The sequence below is a fragment of the Colletes gigas genome, unplaced genomic scaffold, assembly GCF_013123115.1.
Source record: "Colletes gigas isolate AHSC1104 unplaced genomic scaffold, ASM1312311v1 Colletes_gigas_Sc00020, whole genome shotgun sequence".
NCBI lineage: Eukaryota > Metazoa > Arthropoda > Insecta > Hymenoptera > Colletidae > Colletes > Colletes gigas.
The window spans coordinates 3,915,886-3,935,122 of record NW_025106649.1 but is presented as its reverse complement, the minus strand read 5'-3'; the positions used below and the strand labels follow the sequence as shown (position 1 = coordinate 3,935,122).

The 19,237-nt window shown below is 44.6% G+C and overlaps 1 protein-coding gene across 7 annotated transcripts in view; it reads right to left on the bottom strand.

The window, feature by feature from the left end:
• LOC122400918 (RNA binding protein fox-1 homolog 2-like) overlaps positions 1-19,237 on the bottom strand; it is a 324,965-nt gene that overhangs the window by 61,013 nt on the left and 244,715 nt on the right. For 6 of the 7 annotated variants that reach the window (XM_043402678.1, XM_043402679.1, XM_043402677.1 and 3 more), the window contains one exon: positions 5,116-5,208. The exons of the other annotated variant lie outside the window; for it this stretch is intronic. In XM_043402678.1, coding sequence (XP_043258613.1) covers positions 5,116-5,208 — 93 coding nt within the window. The remainder of the gene's footprint in view (positions 1-5,115; positions 5,209-19,237) is intronic. 7 annotated transcript variants of the gene reach the window in all.

Below are 19,237 nucleotides of genomic sequence, written 5' to 3'. Positions count from 1 at the left end.
GGTTCCGGCCGCCGTGGAGACGGTTTTTGTCGTTGCTCGTTAATCAGTTTCGACCTTCGAGCCTCCGCTGGCCTTTCCAGCTTCGGACGCTTGGGAAATCGATTCGACGTCGAGACAGGGTAATATGTTGGCTGTGCAACTACACGGATGATAGATACAGTACGATGGGAATCCGTCGGTGACCTGGATAGGTCAAACGTTGCAACCACTTCGTTCGAAAGATGACAGATCTGGGCTAGAATCCTAATTCGATAGGGTTGGCTGTTGTTGCTCCGAGAGAAGCATCGACGGAAAAGTTCTCGGTGATATTCTGGCATTGAAGGTCGGAGTTCACGACAATCACGAGCACTTATCTTATTACTGATGCTTATCGCGACCGCATCAGGAAGAGCTAATTGACAATTTTCTGCCAACGGACGAATAGGTCAGAGATCATTTGAATCGTGTGCAATGCTTGGCTAAGGAACTTCCACGTTCAACTTTTGTTATTTATGTCACCTGCTGGTAACCAGTGATCGATGTTTTATGTTTTCAATCCTTTAAATCGTTCTCGAGGCTGTTTACACCCTCGACGACGTTACACCGCTTCGTGACTATTCATTTTCTTCTATTTTTTTAGTCTCTTCTCATCGATATCACTCTCATTCGCGGTGACCCGGAATACTCGCGAGAACTTTCTTGCTCTCCGCGTGTCTCGTCGAATACTTGCTCGTTAATCTGCATTCTCGAGACGATCGACGTAATTCCAGGCCCTCCAAGTCGCTGTCATTTGTCACGACGTCGAGTCCTACGCGACGTTTTTAGATCCTCCATATAGGTGGGCTCATCGTTTATTCATTCGGCTCGTTTAAACAACGATCCACTTCTCCGACGGTTTCGCTCCGAGCCTCTCGACGGTGTCTTCGTCTCGATATCGAGGCTCGAATATATTTCGAATAATATTCTGCCCCGGCGTCGTTAATCTGCATGCCGTTCCAGGAATTCCAGGATCCGTATAGACGTTTCCAACATCAGAAGATGCTGGATTCTTTCTTTTCCCAAACGAGGACGATCGTGAAACATCGGTTTCGAATATTTTCGATAAAAAATTAAGTTTCGAGGATTTTGCAAACAAAGGAATCGCGCGGGGGGTTGGTCGTTGGCCGGGTCGACAACGCTTTCAGCCATCGTGCAAAATTCAGGCGCTAACGAGGCCGAAAGACCTTCGATAATCGAGGAGTATCGGGCCGCGCTGGCTCTCGCTAACTACTACCGGTGCTTAAACCAGTTTAAACTTCCCGTGGACCTTTTAACAGAGGGGGGTTGAAACGCTCGCCCCCGCGACACCGCCAGATACCCCATTCGCCGGCCCATTATCTTAACGAACGTCCTTTGTATTCCCCGGCGAGCATTGTGCACGCTCGTTACAAGACTCAAAAGCTCGCGAGGACGACCGCGATATATCGCTCGCGAGGGCGACGAGAAGCGCGGAGGTCCTTTTCAGAAGCCATCGATCTCCCTTTATCCGTCACGGGGATAAGTGTAATTTCTTCGATCCAGTCCTCGCGAAACGGAAGACGGTCTCTCGGGGAATTCCAGGATCCACCTCGTACTCGCGTTGGAAATTAGAGGTTAATTAATCCACGGAATCGGGGGCTGAGACTCCCTTTTGCCGATTAACCCTCCCTCGTCGGATTCCTCTTCGCGAGGACGACTCAAAAAACCACACTCGAGGTCTCTGTTCTCGGGAACATTCCGAATCGACGATTTAAATACCATCCATTGCTTTGTCTCAGCGTGTAACAACCCCAAAAATCCTCGTATCAGAATGATCGAATCACGAATATTCGGATAATTTTAGCGAGTCGCGATTTTCCGAAGCGCCAGGTCGCGGATTAAAGCCCAGGGGGAGAAAAAATGCCTCTAATTTGAAATCCGCCTTAATCCTTCCGGCAATTAAAAAGCTGTGCGCGAAAGGGATCGTCGTCGGCCTGTCTCCTCTAAAACGTGAGACGTCTGGCTCACCCCCTGTCAGTCACGGTCTTTAACCCCTCGTTAGGACCGACGTCGAAGCTCCCGCCATCTTTTTACCGGGCACGGTGCTCAAATTTTCATTCGCGGTCTCGTTAATTCGATGCTTGTCTCAAAACTGTAAATAAAACGACTTTTCTTCGATCACGGGTTCCCCAGAGCCCATTTTTGAGTTTCCACGACCTCTAGCTTTCGTATTATGTACAAAATTCCAAGCTAGAAATTTATGGGAGAAACAGCCTCCAAGCATGTTCGTCGCGAATGTTACGGAGGAACACAGGTGGCAGAAAAATCCTGGACGTTCATTCGTCTCACTTTCGGCGAATTACGCCGTTCAAACGGCCCCGCTATTTTTCCCAGTTTGCAGAACGCCGCGGACCGCGGTATATTTCAATTATCCGTGGCTCATTAGGCAGCGACAGAAATACGAGGCCGGCCGAGCTGGTGCAACGCCGTAATTGGGCATTAAAACTTGTTAATTTCGCGTCGCGTTACGCGAAAATTTCATCCTGGCTCGTGATTTTTCAACCGCGCGGTGACGCAAATTAATGCAAATTATTTAATTGTTAACGTAACCGTTTCTCGGTGCAAGAATTTGTTCGTTTCGAGCTAAATGTCTCGTGTCACCGGTGGTGAAAGTGCTCGCGCGAGTGTCTCGCTTATTTTTACGCTCGAACTTAAACGCTAGCACCGGTGAATCGTCGCGCGAAACGCTTGGCGAACGTTCGATTGAAAATACGGGGCTTGAAAACGCGACGGGGGTAGATCGAACCGACGCGAGGGAAACTCGACGTAAATGGATTCGATTATTATATCAAATGTATACTTTTAAAGACTGTTACGTTCTTTTAAATAACGAAAATAAAGTTTTGTTGAACCGGGTGTTAACGAAAGCGTGGAATTTTGTACCAGGGTTAATCCTTCACGCGAAATGAACTCGAGAAGTCCTCTATCATTTTGCGATTCAAAATTTCGTTACCGAGATATAAGCGATTAAAGTCGCGATGTGACGCTCGGTGTCCGCCATTTGTATCACGGTCAGCTGATCGTGCGGCCGCCATGTTTGTAGTCATGGTACCCATGTCTTTTAGAAATCGTTTGAAAATAAAGCTATTTAACGATGGTTTTTAAAAATCGTCGAGTTCCCTGGCGAACCGGAACGCAGTATTGCTCGCGGGGGAAAACGATCGGCAAATAGGGGGTTAAGAAGAAAAGCGTACGGTGTGAAATCGGTCGTGCGATTCCCGTGTAACATCGTGTGAGAGAGCGGGCAGTGCGAGGCGATACATTCTATACATTGCGTCGGTCGTCTTCAGAACGATTTCCTCGTGCGCGTGATTGTTTCCTTACCTTTTCGGACAGTTCGGGGATCGTTTTTCGACTTGGCCTCGTCAATGTCCCTCGCTCAGCGTTTGCCCGTTTATATCACAATTCTCTCTTTCTCGATCATCATGACAATCCTGTCTTTACTTGCTCTCTCTTGCACGCTCTCTCAATAATTCGTATCGTATCGATCGATCATTACTCTTTATCTTTGCCGCGCACAGAGGAACTCTATATGGGACAACAAGAGACTCGCGTCAGACACTTCTTTCTCACGGTTTCCGTGCATTGTTATAATTATTATTATTGTTATCGGATTGTTTTCGTTATTCTCGTGCCACCAGCGCGATGGTTGGTCGGTGCTCGCTGGCCGAGTCGCGCTCTTTTCTCTTTTGCACGTGCGTGTGTATACATCGTGTCTCGACACGCGGTTGTTTCTTTTCTTATTATTATTTTTTTTTTTTTACTTTTTTTATGGACTTTTTTTGGCATCGATTTTTCTCTTTGTCTCGAGCGCGTCCACCCCTTCAACTTCCGTCGGCTTTCGCATGGTTCGTGCCACCCACGCGGACACGTTCACGTTCGCTTCGACAAGCGGGTCTGATTCGATGTTCCCAGGCATTCGTAAGGCGCGACGCGTATCTCGATCAATTAGCGCACGTCCGCGTCGGTGGCGCGGCACGCGTCTCGGATCTGCCTCGCGCTTTCCTCGAGGCGTCGCGACGCAGATTGCCAATGGCGCGAATTTGCCTGGCGATCTAGCGAAAATATAATACATTATCAAGTCAGCCAAATGCTGACTCTCTTTACGAATATAATTTATTTTTAACTCGAAAATTCTTTGATACGTTAACAGAACACTTAGGGTATCATAGTCTAACACATATTCACTGTAACACGCTGTTTTAAATGCGTAAATTGAGTCGGGCTAGTTCAGACTTTAAATTTTCCCTTCCATCAAAAACTAAGGCGCTTATTCAGAAAATTTAGACGCAAACTGACATCGTATTATCGTAATCAATTGGATATCCCCAGGATATTGACAGGAAACGTCAATAGATAAGTGATCGCCAGACACGTCGTCTCTTCGATATTTTCAATATATATCCGAACGTTCAATATTCAATTACTTTTCAATGAGCTCGTTTTCGAATCGCGCCATTGATCTGCCTCGCGATCAATTCTGGCGGAGCTGTTCGTCCCGCAGAAGAATCGAAACGCTAAAAAATTAGCAAAGCTCTACGATTCGATCGATCTTTAAAATTCCAAACAAATCTTTTCCTCTCGAGGGACCCGGGCTCCGTCAGAATTCGAGATCTCGAAACCTAGCGCACGATTCGTCCGTGAGGCTCGAGTCTCGGTGTCAGAACCGTTTTGTCGCTTAAAATTAAACGCGAGATCCGTGCTCGTGAACGAATAGGACAGAAAAGCCATCTTCGAATGCAACTTGACGAACAAAACGAATAAAAATAAAGATAAAACGATCACGAGCACGATCGATCGCGTGGCTTAGTAGCTAAGAGATCAGTCTGAAATAGGCGACCAACGCTCCGAAAATGTTATTGAATGAAATCTTAGTTATATTAATGACAGATACCGAGGAAGCGATAGGAGTGATGGTCGCCTGCTGACCGTGCGAGAGGCGAACGCGAAATTGTATCGCGCTCGCCTCTCGCATGCCCCTGCAAAGAAGTACATCGTGTATCAAATGAATTAATGGCGATATGTATACATATATATATGTATGTATATATATATAAGTATAAGAATGTTCATGCACACCTCAATCTTTCTGCCCTCAACCACGGTGCCGTGTAGCCTCTCACGTGCCCGGTCCGCGTCAGCACTATTTGCGAATGTTACAAAACCGAATCCCTGCATGCAAGGACAGACAAAACAACATGCATTAAACTCAACTTACAGACTGCCAGCGCTCTGCAAACGGCCAGCAGACCTAACCGACATTTCGGGCTCCTTGCGTAAACTTTTTCCTTCGAATAACCAGAAACAAAGGGGAAACGAAACACCGTAAACACCGACGTTCGGGGCGTTCCCTCGTCGAAACGACCGCCATTTTGCTGGGGCGCTTGGCGCGCGTTTCGCGCGGGAAACCTTCCCGAGTATCCGGGGATCGAATTCGAATCGATATCCACGTCTTTTCATTCAAGATTTCGCGAACGAACGGACCGCGGGCGCGCCGAATTCTCACGAGTCCGCGTTTCTTTGTTTTCGCGTTTCCACCCTTCCCGCCTCCTTCTCGCCCCCGTCGCTCCACCCTTGCTCCATTCACCCTTGGAACCTATTCTTTCGTTTATTTCTCGGGCGCACAATGGCCGTCTGCGAGAAGGCCGCGCTAATTAATTCTCGAGATTCTCTCGAGACGCGACCGACGACGACGAAAGTCCCGCGGGTGCTTCTTTCCTCGAGGCGATTCCACCGAGATTATTCGATAGAACGTATCGAAATAGATCGATACTCGTTCCCTTGATTCAGGGGGTAAAGTCTGTGGCGTTCCGCGAACCGAAACTTTGAACACTTTTATACGGATCGACGGAGTGTAAAAGTAATTTTAGGAACCTAGAAAAAACCGTAGTTCTCTGTTTGAATACGATTTTAAAAAACGATAAGCAAAAATTGCTGCACAGCGTGTTTTCCAGCGAAGGGAAGCTCTTTGTGTCTACCGAAAATATTTGAATAGACAAAGTCGAGGAAAAGCTTTACACCAGTTTCCAGTAGCATTTTTAGATTATATTTTTGCGAGTGTACAGGATGATTTTAAAAACTGGGAGAACGAGTCTTCTCTTTTTGCTTAAATAACATCTGCGAATTTTTTTATATGCATTCAGGTATGTTCGTTTAAAATGCAATACTTTACGGTGTACCTGCTGGAACGGAGTAATTTTCTACCATAGAATATGAAATATCTTCCAAAGTACCTTACTACTTTTATGTGGAAGCGCGTCGTTCCAGTTAAGTAAACAATGGATATTGCACCGTCGCATCGAAAGAAAAAGCGATATCATCAGAAGATAATATCCCACAGGAGGATCCAACTTTTTCCTATAGAAATTAGTTGTATCTTCCTTGGGGGAGCAATAACTCATTGTCCCAGATTCTAAAACCTGTGCATTACGAACTTCAGAAATATATAATTTAAAAATTCTCGACTAGTTTCGCGTTAAAATAGTTCCAAAGGGAAATGTCCATTTTTCTACCCCATCGAGACATTAAAATCTGTGCGATAGGATCGTTAATAATCTTGCTAGCAAGCGGAGACCGATCGTTGGTGACTTTCTCTTGAAACAGAAAACGAATTAATACGATCGTAATTGTACACAAATTTTTAACAGACGGAAGGCCATTTTGGTACCGCGGTTCGATCGGAGCGAAGGAAGTCGCGTCGAAGGGCCACGGAACGTTGACGATAAATAAAATCACGATTAGAAGCACGATTAGAATATTCCAGCCGAAATGTCGGTTTTGCCAGTGGGTCTGCGAGCGCGTCATACTGCTTACGGAGACGCACCAAACAACGTGCAACAAATAAGTAAATATAAAATCATGGTAAGAAATCATGGTCATGGTCACATTAATCATCTCATTATCATATCATATCATATCGTGTCATGTCATCATGGTCATCGTCATATCATTAAAGACTCTTGCTTGTACCGATAGGTGCGTGTTCGAGAAAAAGAAATTAAAAAATATGAGAACTGGGGTTAGTACAGTGGGAGGTAGGAGGAAGTGTCGGTTCGGGATTTAAATTCGGTGCGTGTGATGCGCGCGTGTCTGTGTGCGTGTGTGAGATCTGTTCATTTTGCTTCGCGGAGACGGTGCTCTGGAGAAATTGGATGGTCGAAGCCACTGGGACGGCTTTAAGCTTCGAAATTCCTACGCTTCGATTCTCAGATTTCGATTCTGATCAACGGAGGATGCGTAACACTCACACCGTAAAATCCTAAACGAGTTCCACAAGTCGAGTCCAAAATCTACTCGATTTCTTTCTCAAAGAAATTAATCAGAGTTTCGCGAAAGTAAAGAGAGTCTCGCGCCCCTTTGGCACCCCGTTGCTGTCAGGGGTGGTTACGTATCGGGGGCTGAGAGAAATCATATTAAAGCCAAATCAAATACGGCATCCTCGAAGAACGAAAGAGGAGAACGCAAAGTTGCCAAGGGGGGTGGCCCTGACGTAATGCACGGTGTTCCCCTCAAGGAACATCGTAACTCGTTTCGTTAGGGGACCATAATCGAATCGATGGCGGAAATTGAATTGCTCCGTCGAGAATTGCCTTGGAATAATCGAGCTACGATTTCTCTGCGTTTCGTTAATTAATCTCGGGAGGGACGGCCTAATTGGAGGACACAGAAGCCAGGGGGGTGGGTTCTCGTGGAAACCTTTGCGATAACTCACTTTGCCCGATTTTCCAAGCATATTGTGTGTTCGCTTTTGACTTTGGGAGTCACCAACCGTGAGCGACTTTGAGAAACTAGAGATCCAATTTTCAGGGTGGAAACTGGGGGATTTTTCTTGCCACGGAGGGAGAGGAAGGGGATTAGATTTTCTAATTAAACGAGAATTTTCGAGAGAATCGAGCCTCTAAACGTAGTAGCACAAATCGAAAAGACCATCGACTGCTTCACACGTCACAGAACCATCGAAGCTATTTGAACGTTGCAAATGAATATTCACAACCTGAATATTAATTAATAACAACAGTTGCGGAACTTTCATCGCAAGAAAATCAAAGCACTCGTCGAAACGAATGGGGAATTTCGAAACACCAAGAAAAATATTCCCCCATCCATTTGTTGTTGATTATTTGATTCCATTGTTCCGCCTCTGCTATCAACTAACAAAAACACGCGTTCCAGCGAGGAACGCAGGGAAGAACGAGAACACATAAAATAACAAAAATATGTTTATAAAACCCGTTGCCTCGAATACGAATATTTTCACTCGGTTGGGAGAGGGTCCTCCGGTACTTTTCAACGAGTTTTCGCGAGACGAATCCTATCCAGCGACGACTCGCTTGGGAAATCACCATAATGTCGATAAGCTGCTCCGGCGATATAGCGGATGGAAAAACGTAAGGGGAATCGAATAGGCACCGAATCGATCTCCATATCGAGTACGTGCATCGAATTGTCTAGCGCCAGCTTTACGCGGACTTTGGAATTTCCCGATTTTCTACGACTCCGTGGCAAATAACACCAATACAGAACATCTACTGCAATAAATCAGAATATTTAAATAACGAAACGAAATGAATTTAGACACTCGGAAATTTTATTTTTAATAATTTAAAACGAAATTAATTTCGTATTTGTAGCTTCCATGTACATTTGCAACTGACGGAAACGAACGTCCAGTTGTTATCGCGAGCAGAATCGAAGGACATGCTCGTCAGACATCTGAACGCTCGACTAAAATACACTGTCCAAACGTTTACGCCCACTTTCCACGGTAATTTTCTTCGACGATAGTCCGGAAGAGCGTTTGCAGGCGAGGTTCACGCGACGAGAGATCGCGATCTCGAACGAAAACCTCTTTAAAGCCTTATCGGACTTCGGAAAATTGAGGTTGGCGTGCAGGCCACGCCAACCTCTTCCTCTTCTTTCAGGAAATTAATCCTTGGTTTTGCGAATCTTTCGAAACAGACGTTGGTCGAACCAGAAATTCGACAAAACAAACTCTCCCTCGAATCGTTCGAAACGACGGAATTTCTCCAAAAATATTCCCAATCAAATTTATTTACAGTTTTGCTCGAAATCGGAGCCAACAAACTCGATACTACGTAGACCGAAATATCGGGAAAACTTCAGGGAACAATATTGCCCTTTTTCAAACGGCGAAACATCGATGGGAAACCAAACACCATCGTTTTGTCTAAAAATTTTTCGTTGCTGGCGCGTTTTTCGCGCTATATCTCGGGAGATCTCGGTTAACGGGTGATGCACAAGTATCAAGGGAAGTGTGCAGGCTCGCCATTAATCAGCTGGCGTATCGCCCGGGCCAACGAGGCCTCCTCGAATCGTCGCGGAAACGATACACGGCCTGCAATTATTGTTATGCCTTCTGAGAGAAGATTCTCATCTGACACGCCACGGAACAGGTGCAACCGACTCGAATTCGCCGAGGATTTCAGCCTGATGCACGTTTTTGCGAGGAAAATGCGTCCAGTTTCTTCGAGCCTAGATTTTAACGACCGCCATAGCGTATCCACGGGGACGAAGAACCGTTCTTGAAAGAAATCTTTCCCACGTAGCGGAAATTCGTTCACCAACGACGTTAAAGCGCAACTTTTTACGCTATCGCGCACGTTGTTCGAGTTTACGACGTCGAGAATGCAGGATCCGCGAAAGTTATGGTGGGACTCGTTATCTGATAGAGCAAATTTTTAGAGAAGTTGTCACAGACGAGGTATACGAGTAGACCTTACACCTTATGGACTGAAAGTGGCCCAATTTTAGATGTCGAAATTTTTCGGCGAAGAAAAAAAATTTCAAATCATTCTGAAAAAATTATTCTTAGCTGCGGGGGTCGATTATAGTTATTTTTGGTCAACAGACGAATCCCCGAAATCCGAACCACTTTCGAGAAAAAAATTCCTAACGGCAAAGGGTTGCCCGGAAATTTTATGCGAATGTTCAAATTATCATAACTTCTGAACGGATTGGAGGATTTTAATGTTTCAAACGGCAATTAACGCATATTTTGGTGAAGAATATGTAGCAATTCTAAAAATATTGGAAAAGTTGTTCCTTGACCCCGTAAAATGAGAAAAACCCCCTAAAACTGGTTCAATTTTCAAACAGACATAACTTTTGCAATAGTGAATATATTTCAATGAAACTTTTTTCTGAAGTAGAGCTCATGGGTACCTACAAAAAAGTATTAGGCAACTTTTCTGTAGGGCGTCAAATAAAATTAGTAAAAATGAAAAACGAATTTTTAAGAAAAATCGATAGGTGCTGAAATTTTTCGGCGAAAAGAAAAAATTTCAAATTGTACTAAAAAAAATTATGTTCAGTTGCGGGGGTCAATTACAATTATTTTTGGTGAATATACATACCCTCGAATTCCTACGCACTTTTGTGAAAAAAATTCTTTACCAAAAATACCATATCTGACCATACATTGACATGTTTCCCTGAAATTTCATGTGTATGTTTAAAACGTCGTAACTAATAAACGGATTGGACGATTTTAATTTTGCAAATGCAAACAACACGTATTTTAATGAATAATATGTAGAAATTCTGACAATATTGGAAAAAATTGTTACTTGATACCGTAAAGTGAAAAAAAACCCATAGAAATGGTCCAATTTTCAGACGGCCATGACTCCTATAATACTGAACGGATTTATACCTCGTCTGTGAAGTTACTAGCCTCCGTTTATACCTATCGTCGGGGAATTGGAGATCTATTAACTGGAATTTTTAATAATATTTTAATTTTGTTCTGTTTGCGAGGAACCATCGATGGAAAAAGATATCGCTTCGACGCGAAAAAGTGTTCTCGTGCACTTTCCCTTGTCTCGCGACGAAATCGCGACCGTCAAGGCTGCTCTGTCGTAGATGCGAGAATAATGATATTTTATGCGCCGCTTAGGAGTTAATTATCGCGCGGTACCGAGTTTCCGCGACGTGCACGCGCGGTTAAACGCGTCAACACCTGAACGTAATTACGAGAAACGCGAAGGGATTTCTCATACCCGTCGTTGCAGTGATTTAGAAATTTCGGAGATTGGAACATAGTCGTTCCAGCCATTAATCCTCCACTGATGCAGGGGACAGCGTTTATCCGCGAAAAACCCTAATTAATCTTCGAATCTACAAGACACCTAGTATCTATTTTAGCTACCAGTAGTATTACACAACGAACAAATGTAAAAATTATACGATTCAAGTATTTTTAAAGTTCTCAAAGGAAGATCCGTGGAAGAGTTTCCGAGAAACAGGACTCGAACACAGCCAATTACCGACGCGAGATCTGTTGGAACGGATACGACACGGTGTAAGTAAGACGTCGCGAGAAATAGATACGATCGCGAGATGACTAATTGGCCCGTGGACCGTGATTAATAGCCGCGGCTTGACGCGCGAAGAAAACGCACGGTCGAGCGTTGGTCACCTGTTTCGCGACTCCTTCGATGCTCAGACATTGAAAACAGAGCACGGGACATTGATTAATGTGGCCACGAAACCGCCTCGTTGCGGTGGGCAGTGGATTTTGATATTTCGGGTTCGAACGAAAGGCAAGAACAAGCTTCGGAATAGGTCTCATTACCGGGACATTACCGTGACAGCGGCTCGGATTCGAGCGGAAACGAATAAATGGATGCTGAGTCGAGCGTGGAGATCCTACGACGTTGAATACTGAGCCAAATAATACAAAATTTCCACCTATGACTCGATTGAATCAGAAACCACGAAACGTCTGGATCTAGTCTAAGGAGACTGGCGAAGTTCGGTGACGGGTACTTAATTGGATCGAGTACGAACAAACGAGTCCTGTAATTCGAACCGTGACACCGATTCGATCGGATTAGAAACTGCTGGAACAGGGTTTAGGCGTCGAATTAGATTCGAAACTTGTAGCGTAACTCGATCGGATTCGAGACGAAGAATCGAACTCGCGAGGATGGAACGATTTCTGTCCGTGTTCCGTCGTCTGGTGCCACAACGTTTCCTGTATCGCGCTTTGTTTTTGCTATACGGGTCGTTGGCCATCGTTAACGACTTCCTTAACGATTTCTCGAGTCCTCGACGCGACGCAACAGCTCTCCAATTCTCTCCGCAACCGCGAAATCCGTCGACGTAACAACCGAGGTGAAGATTTCCCGCGGTCGTAATGTCTGGAGACCGAGCATTAAGGCTCGGAAATACCTTATTTTCACGCCATCGTGCCACGTCTTAATCGTCGACTGCCAAGTTTCCGAGAACCAGCGCCTTTATTAACCGTATTACGGGCTCGGTTGTCGCCGTTAGCGTGCCGCCGGGTGTAATCGTAGAAAAAGAAAAAGAAAATAAATACGTCGGTTACGATTTGACGAGGTTTCAACGGGATACGAACACGTACGGAAGCGACACAAGTGATCAACGTCGCGTGTGGCGTGTAACAATGATCGACCAATTACTTAACAGCTAGGTGCAAGACGTGGGCAAGACAGAGTATAGGAAAGAAAAGGTGTTAAACACTACTTCGACCGAGTGTGAGCGTGTGCCGTGTTCCAGATGAGACAGCTATCCAACGAACAACCAAGACAAACGATCAATCGACCATACGTTGTGTGGATAAATGCGTGATTGTCGATAGGAGCGGGCTGGCGGAGAGAAATCGCCTCGATTTCTCGGGGAAAAAGGCTCGGGGATTCCATACTCCGTGTTTTTCACTTTCTTTGATATTTCGCGAAATAATTCTTCGCCGAGAATCAATTACGTTACGAAAAAGACTCGAATTTAAGCTTTCAGAACTATCGATATATGCTCCGTTTATCGCGACAGTGGTGTAAGTCCATTTATCAAAATCTAGACTCGAGATTCTTAATTTAATCGCGATGTTTAGTTGCCCTCCCGTGACAGTCGCGTTAACTCAGAAACGTGCATGTTTATTTTCCATTGTCGTCTGCGGAGATCAAGGTTTTCGAAATAATCGCGTCGCACAAGTGGTACGTAGTACAATGTAAGTCCAATTACGTAGTTACGATATTACGGGTCTAGGAATATAACACTATTATTCTAGGGACGCGATAAGATCATGTGCTCGCGGACTTGTGCCCACTTTCGTCATTCTCTTGTTCCGTTCAACAACTAAACTCGACACGACGATACGGAAATTTTATCCCGTTCACGGTGCAATTTCTTCCTACGATTGCAGCGATTTCCTGCTTTACGCGAATTTCCGAAATTTGGAACTTGCGGTTTTAACTACAGCCTGTAATCAGAATTTTCTCGTACTTTTAATCCACGAGAACCGTCTGTTTTTTTTTAAATCAACAAGAAAATATACACTTTTACTCGACGTTAAGTTAGTAACGTATGCAGCTATATTTGCAACTTTTCCTTGTTAAGATTTACACCACCCTCGTAAAGAACGATTTATACGGTCGTGTGTCCTCGTGAATAAATTAATGCTCTGTGCGTGTACGTGTAGCATTAAACGGGAAGGCGTTGGGAGTAGGGGGATGAAAATTGGAGGGAAACGACGGAACTCGAAGAATACTTGAAGTTTGTGACCGAAGCTGGCAAACAGCGATATAAAAGCGCACAAAACAATACGAGTTTCAAGATTATATGTATATGTATATATAAACATAATATATATATATACACACACGCACACACACACGTATACAGAGAGAGAGAGAGAGAGAGAGAGGAGAGAGAGAGAGAGAGAGAGAGGGGGATGAAAGGGTGAAAGGGTGAGTCAAGAGACAAGGAGTGTGTGCGTCTGTGTTCTGCAATGGAAGTGGCACGAGAGATATTCTTCTCTCCGTTTCCATCCATCTCTTCTTTCGTACGATCTCTCTCTCGTTCGCAATGGATCATCAACGAGTTCGACGACAGGGGTTCCAAGGAGTTTCAAGGCTTCCCGGACCCGGGGAAACGTTCGATCTCCGCGAACGTCGCGGATAAGAAGTTCGAACGAGTCTGTTTCGAAAGGGATTCTCCACCCCCGCTGGAATATTCGACATTATGGCCCAGAGTCTTGGTCGTGAGACTCTTCCCCCCCCGTGAAATTTCCTTCGAATTTTAAACACCCCGGGAAATCGAACCAAGATCAGGTTTTCCCAAGACCAGACCGTGCGTCCAAGCTTGCGCACAGGGTGCAAAAAAATCTACTATAAATAATATCTGCGAGATCCTTTCCTGAGATCCAATGATCCGGAGTGAACTTTATCTCTCGACGGAGTACTGAATAGAATTCGTTGGTAAAAAAGATGAGATAAACTCACGAACGAATCTAAAATTAGTATTAGTCGGATTGTATCCGATGGATGTATTTTCTGCACCCTGCAGGGGATGGGGGATGGGGTGACAAAGGGGTTGGACGAGGATGTCGAAGGTGGGGGGGACGTTTCGACAGAGAGAATGTGAGAGAATAATGTTGTTGCAACGAGAAGAGCCAAAAAACGGCGCGTGAGACTGTAAAAAACGCCGGACAAAACGGTTTGTGAGATCGAAAGCAGCATTTCTCTATCCTAATACACATACGTGAATAATAAAAGAGGTAGAAGCATGGGCCTTTCATTAATACCTTCGACTCGCCTAGACAAAAGCGTGCGACTACTATTTACATATATAATAATGATATAACAATCAGATAGAGATACGTACGTACATGTACACGTGTCTATGTATGTATGCGTGTGAAGTGTCTGTGTGTCTGTGTCAATATACATATACGTATATTCGTTATATATACATATATATATTTAAGAAACTTCGGAGGATGCAATGGTAATATAAATATGTACGGTATCATGCTATTTGTATTGGGTTGCAACGTGCGAAATGTCCCTTGAAAAATTATTTTACTCTTACTATAAAGGTTCGTTAAATTTCTTTAGCGATGCGTGAAAGTTTACTAGCGATACTACTTGTACGATAAACAGAAGATTTTAGAAGACTCGCGAAGCAGAAGGAAATCGAAACGTTCCTGTAAAATATGTTTTTAATTCTTGTAAAAGGTTAATAAAACCCTCTGATTGGGGACATTTCATGTGTTACGGGCCCAATACGTTGCAGGTGGATTAGTAAAGACTCGGCGCGGTGTGTGAACCATAATAATGTGTGGTGGAGAGAGCGAGAGACCGAACGAACGGGTCTCTGGAGAAGTTCGAACGCAGAGGTCTGAGCTCGGAAAGATCGACTCGTTGGACAGGCAAAGTCGCGCTAGTTGGTTAGTCAGTGGTAATCTCGTTTCTGTTTTAGCTGCTGCTGATTCGTATGTGTGCTGGCCTTGAAACGCCTTGGGGAAACTCGTTAAAGAGAGAGAGAGAGTGAGAGAGAGAGATAGAGAGAGAGAGAAAAATAAAGGAACATAGAGTGGAGGTTGGTTAGATGTAATATAGCGTCGGATGAAACGAGGTGTGACAAAGTTTCATCAAATCAAATGGGCAGCATCTCCCGAGGGTCTCCTCCGCGACCGGAAGTGGCGGCAGCCGGGTTCACCGGGCGGCACCGTGTGTCCGCTGCTGCGTCCATCGTTCGAAACTGATCCGCGACCGAGAACGAGAAGACGTTATCGAGGAAAAAAAAAAAATAAATAAATCTCTGTCGCGATCCGCGAACGTTGCAACATGGATCCTGACAACGTGTCGAGTGGGTGAGGGGGGAGGTGGATCAGGGATTGATGTTTTTTTTAATTATTTCGTACACAGTTCGTCGAAAGCAGCCGCGAACACAGTTACGCAAGGTGCACCGAGCTGCCTTATAACCAATGGGAGCTAAATAATGATAAAATGCGGAATGCTAGCTAGTAAAAATGCAATAGCTCGTCTAACAACTACGAGAACTAACACCATTGGTTATATTATGGTATGTATGTACGTGTCACTGGCACATACTCAGCGCCAGAGAAGCGCGGCGAACGGTTGCCTTCAATTTTTTAGATTCTTTCCGATAAAATTCTTACGAATTCTAGATTGCAAAATATGAATTAATTGGCAACGCGATCGGCGCCCTCCTCCGCGCTGGTCTCAAAGTATATCTCGTCTCCAAAATGCTGCACTTCATTAGGGATGCCACATTCCATTTACATTGACGAAGCTTTCGAGAAAATGTCTCTCTCACAGACTCGCGCGATCATCACTCTCTCGCTCACCTTAATATTAGAGCGTGGCTCTCGCGCGGTAAGTCCTTCGCGAGAGCCACGGGCAGACGCGTGGGAATCGAGAGATTCGACCAGAAACGGCCAAAATTATCTTGTCTAGTCAAAAGTTTCGTATTGGGAATAACAGACGAACTCGGAGAACAGACAGACAGTTCACCATTAAACGAAATAGGTCGATTCTATATAAATTTTGCGCGTCTCTGACCGATTCCCACTGCTCGAGGGACGCGTTTAGGAATTAATTATTGGAATAATCGCGTTCAGAAATAGCAAGCTCATCGAGAACGACTCTAACAGCTGGTTGAAACGTTGAAAATAGAATTAATTACAATAAATGAAAACCGAGACTAGCGTAAGCGTCTCTCGAGCAGTTTTTCCGTGGCGATCGCGTGCGTTTTTCCGCGGCCACGTGGATCCCCGGGTCGCTTAAATGCTAAAAAGCGACGGCTACGATATCTCGCGTATTTCTTTCCCGTGAAAATGCCGCGAAATGTATTTGCAATGCAAACGGCCGGGGACGAGGGCGCGCCATTGTCGCCGCTGGATCTCTGACGCGTGATGAATGTCGACTAGCGTTTGGAATTATACGCGCAACGGAGGCCGTTTTCGCGCGATTTATCGGACTTTTCCGCAAAAGGTTTACCCCCGTTGCCCGGCGCTTAACAATAAACCTCCTGTGACCGGTCAAATGACCGTTTTTTAAATTTCGTTTAGAATTTCTAACACACAATATTATTTTAGCGCCATTTAACTTCACGACTTTTCCTATAGAATGCGTACAATGAATTTTACAATATTCACATCTATTCTTGTTGTTTGTTTTCTGAGAAAAATATAGTTTGTCTTGCCTACCACGACCGGTTGAATGATTTATATTTTTTTTGTAAAAAAACTGGACAAAATTTGGTACCTAATTCTGGTTAACTTCCGATGTAAATAAGAAATATACGTATAGCAAGGATGAAAGGAGAGAATCTTCAATTTCCATTGTCTAAGAACATCAACTTATAAACATCAAAAAACAACTTTCTATACATATAATGCAAAAATTAGAAGTACGTTGCCTCGTAAAAGAGAAATAGAATGTCATTTGAGCAGTCTTACTAGGAATGGGTATACACGAAGTGCCGGTAGGTTTAGTGTTAAAGATCCCTTACGAATTCGCGCGGCGTGCGCTAAAAATCGAGGCTAGTTTAAAGAACAAAGACTCAGATCGCATCTCTCGACGTCAGGAGATTTCTATCGTTATCGCCGCCCGGAGCCTTTGTTTCTTGCAAATCCTGTATCTGATTCTGCACAGAAATAGGTTTTCTGAGAATCCTACTCGCCTTTGTATAGCCTTGCTCGCGAACGTTCAGAAATTTAAACACCGTATTTTTAATTAAACTTAAATCGCCAGAATCGTAAGCTTCGTTCGTGGCCAGTGCAGAAACACTATTTTAAAAAAGCCTATTGACGCTCGTTATTTACTTTCCTAATATTTTCAAGAGCTCCCCTAATTCCTGACGTAAAGTATCGATAGAGCCGAGGCTTACTGGACCGAGAACTTCGATCTTAATTAGACGACAGCATTTTAGGCCAGCTCTGACAGCTCCGAGCGACGATGAGAGCCTAATCCTCGAACTAATCGGCAACGTCGAAGAGCAATCATCCTAATGCACCCATCGACGATATCGGAAGATTCGACATTTTGATCATTACTATTTTATTAAACAGGAATTATCGAGCAACGTTTATGTTCGCTGTAAGAATCGGGGCCAATGGCACGAGCCTTGAACTTCCAATTAATTGGCGAAGAATCAACGGGATCGTCGCTATGAATGAAAGTCTTCAGCGATATTGAGAGGTTTCAAATCCTCTTCCTCAGTGGCAGCTTTCAGCGACGATAGAACACACGAAACTCTGATCGACAACAACCAGTGACAAGCTTTGAGGGGCGACGAGAGCCTCGAAAGCTCACAGCGATCATACAACTCTCGATACTCCAACTGATCAACATTTATTCCCATAAGATTCAATAAGAACAAATATCGTGAGAATCGACATCCTTGGAAGATGATTTAAAATTATTCCCTCCACCTACAATATATATCATGTTCCTCGAGATTTTAACGACGATAAAAAATCTCGAATCCACCACAACTGTTATTTCTGCTAAAAAAAATAGTAGACGAACGTCTCTGACGATGAAACCCCTAAACGTCCACCTGGACAGTGGTCAGTTTGCCACATAAAAATGTTCGAACGTTTCCTACGAGCAGAAAACGGTTCTAATGATCGTCCAAGATGGCGACAGAGAGTAATTTCAGGGTCTGCACGTGTGCAGAGCGGTTTCCCTGGGAGATTTCACGGATTAACTGGAGCGTGATGCCTTATCTCAGGTAGGTTGCACACACCGGGATTCAGCGAGCGTAACTCGTCGCGACTAATCGAAGTCGATCGTCGCCTGGGAGACGAAAAAGGGGGATCCTGTGCATTCGGAGGATTCGCGACGCCGTCCGCCAGGGACGACAACCGTCGTCAACGGCGTTTAATTAATCCACTTCCAGGCTTGTAACCGGGGCAAAGCTGTGTATTCCATTTGGGGATTGGCTGGCTCGACGGACGCGACTCCGGCCGGACTTCCTGTCAGAACTGCCCTGGACGAACCGAAATGTACCGCCTCTGTTGCCATTATTGCTCCACGGACGAACCCTAACAGCCGGCTGACGTTTTTTATTTGATTCTCGTCGGGAAATCGTTGTCTGATTTGTCTCGTCCCTCGATTCGCCAGGATATGAATCGACGAAACGAGGAAAACGTAATAGAATCTGATGACGTTCGATGGAAGAAACGTATCGAGCGACCCTTCGAACCGTGAACATTGAATTTTTCTCAATTTTTATTTAAACTCTTCAGTTGTTTTCCCGGTCAACTGTACGCGGAGTAGCGTTAACGAGATTACGTAGTAGGGTTAAGTCTTACGTTAACACGTCTCGCGACAAGATCGATGTCCTCGTTAAGAGGCACTAATCGCCAACTTGAGGCTACCGCTCGAAAACTGTGACAGAAGATTCGTAA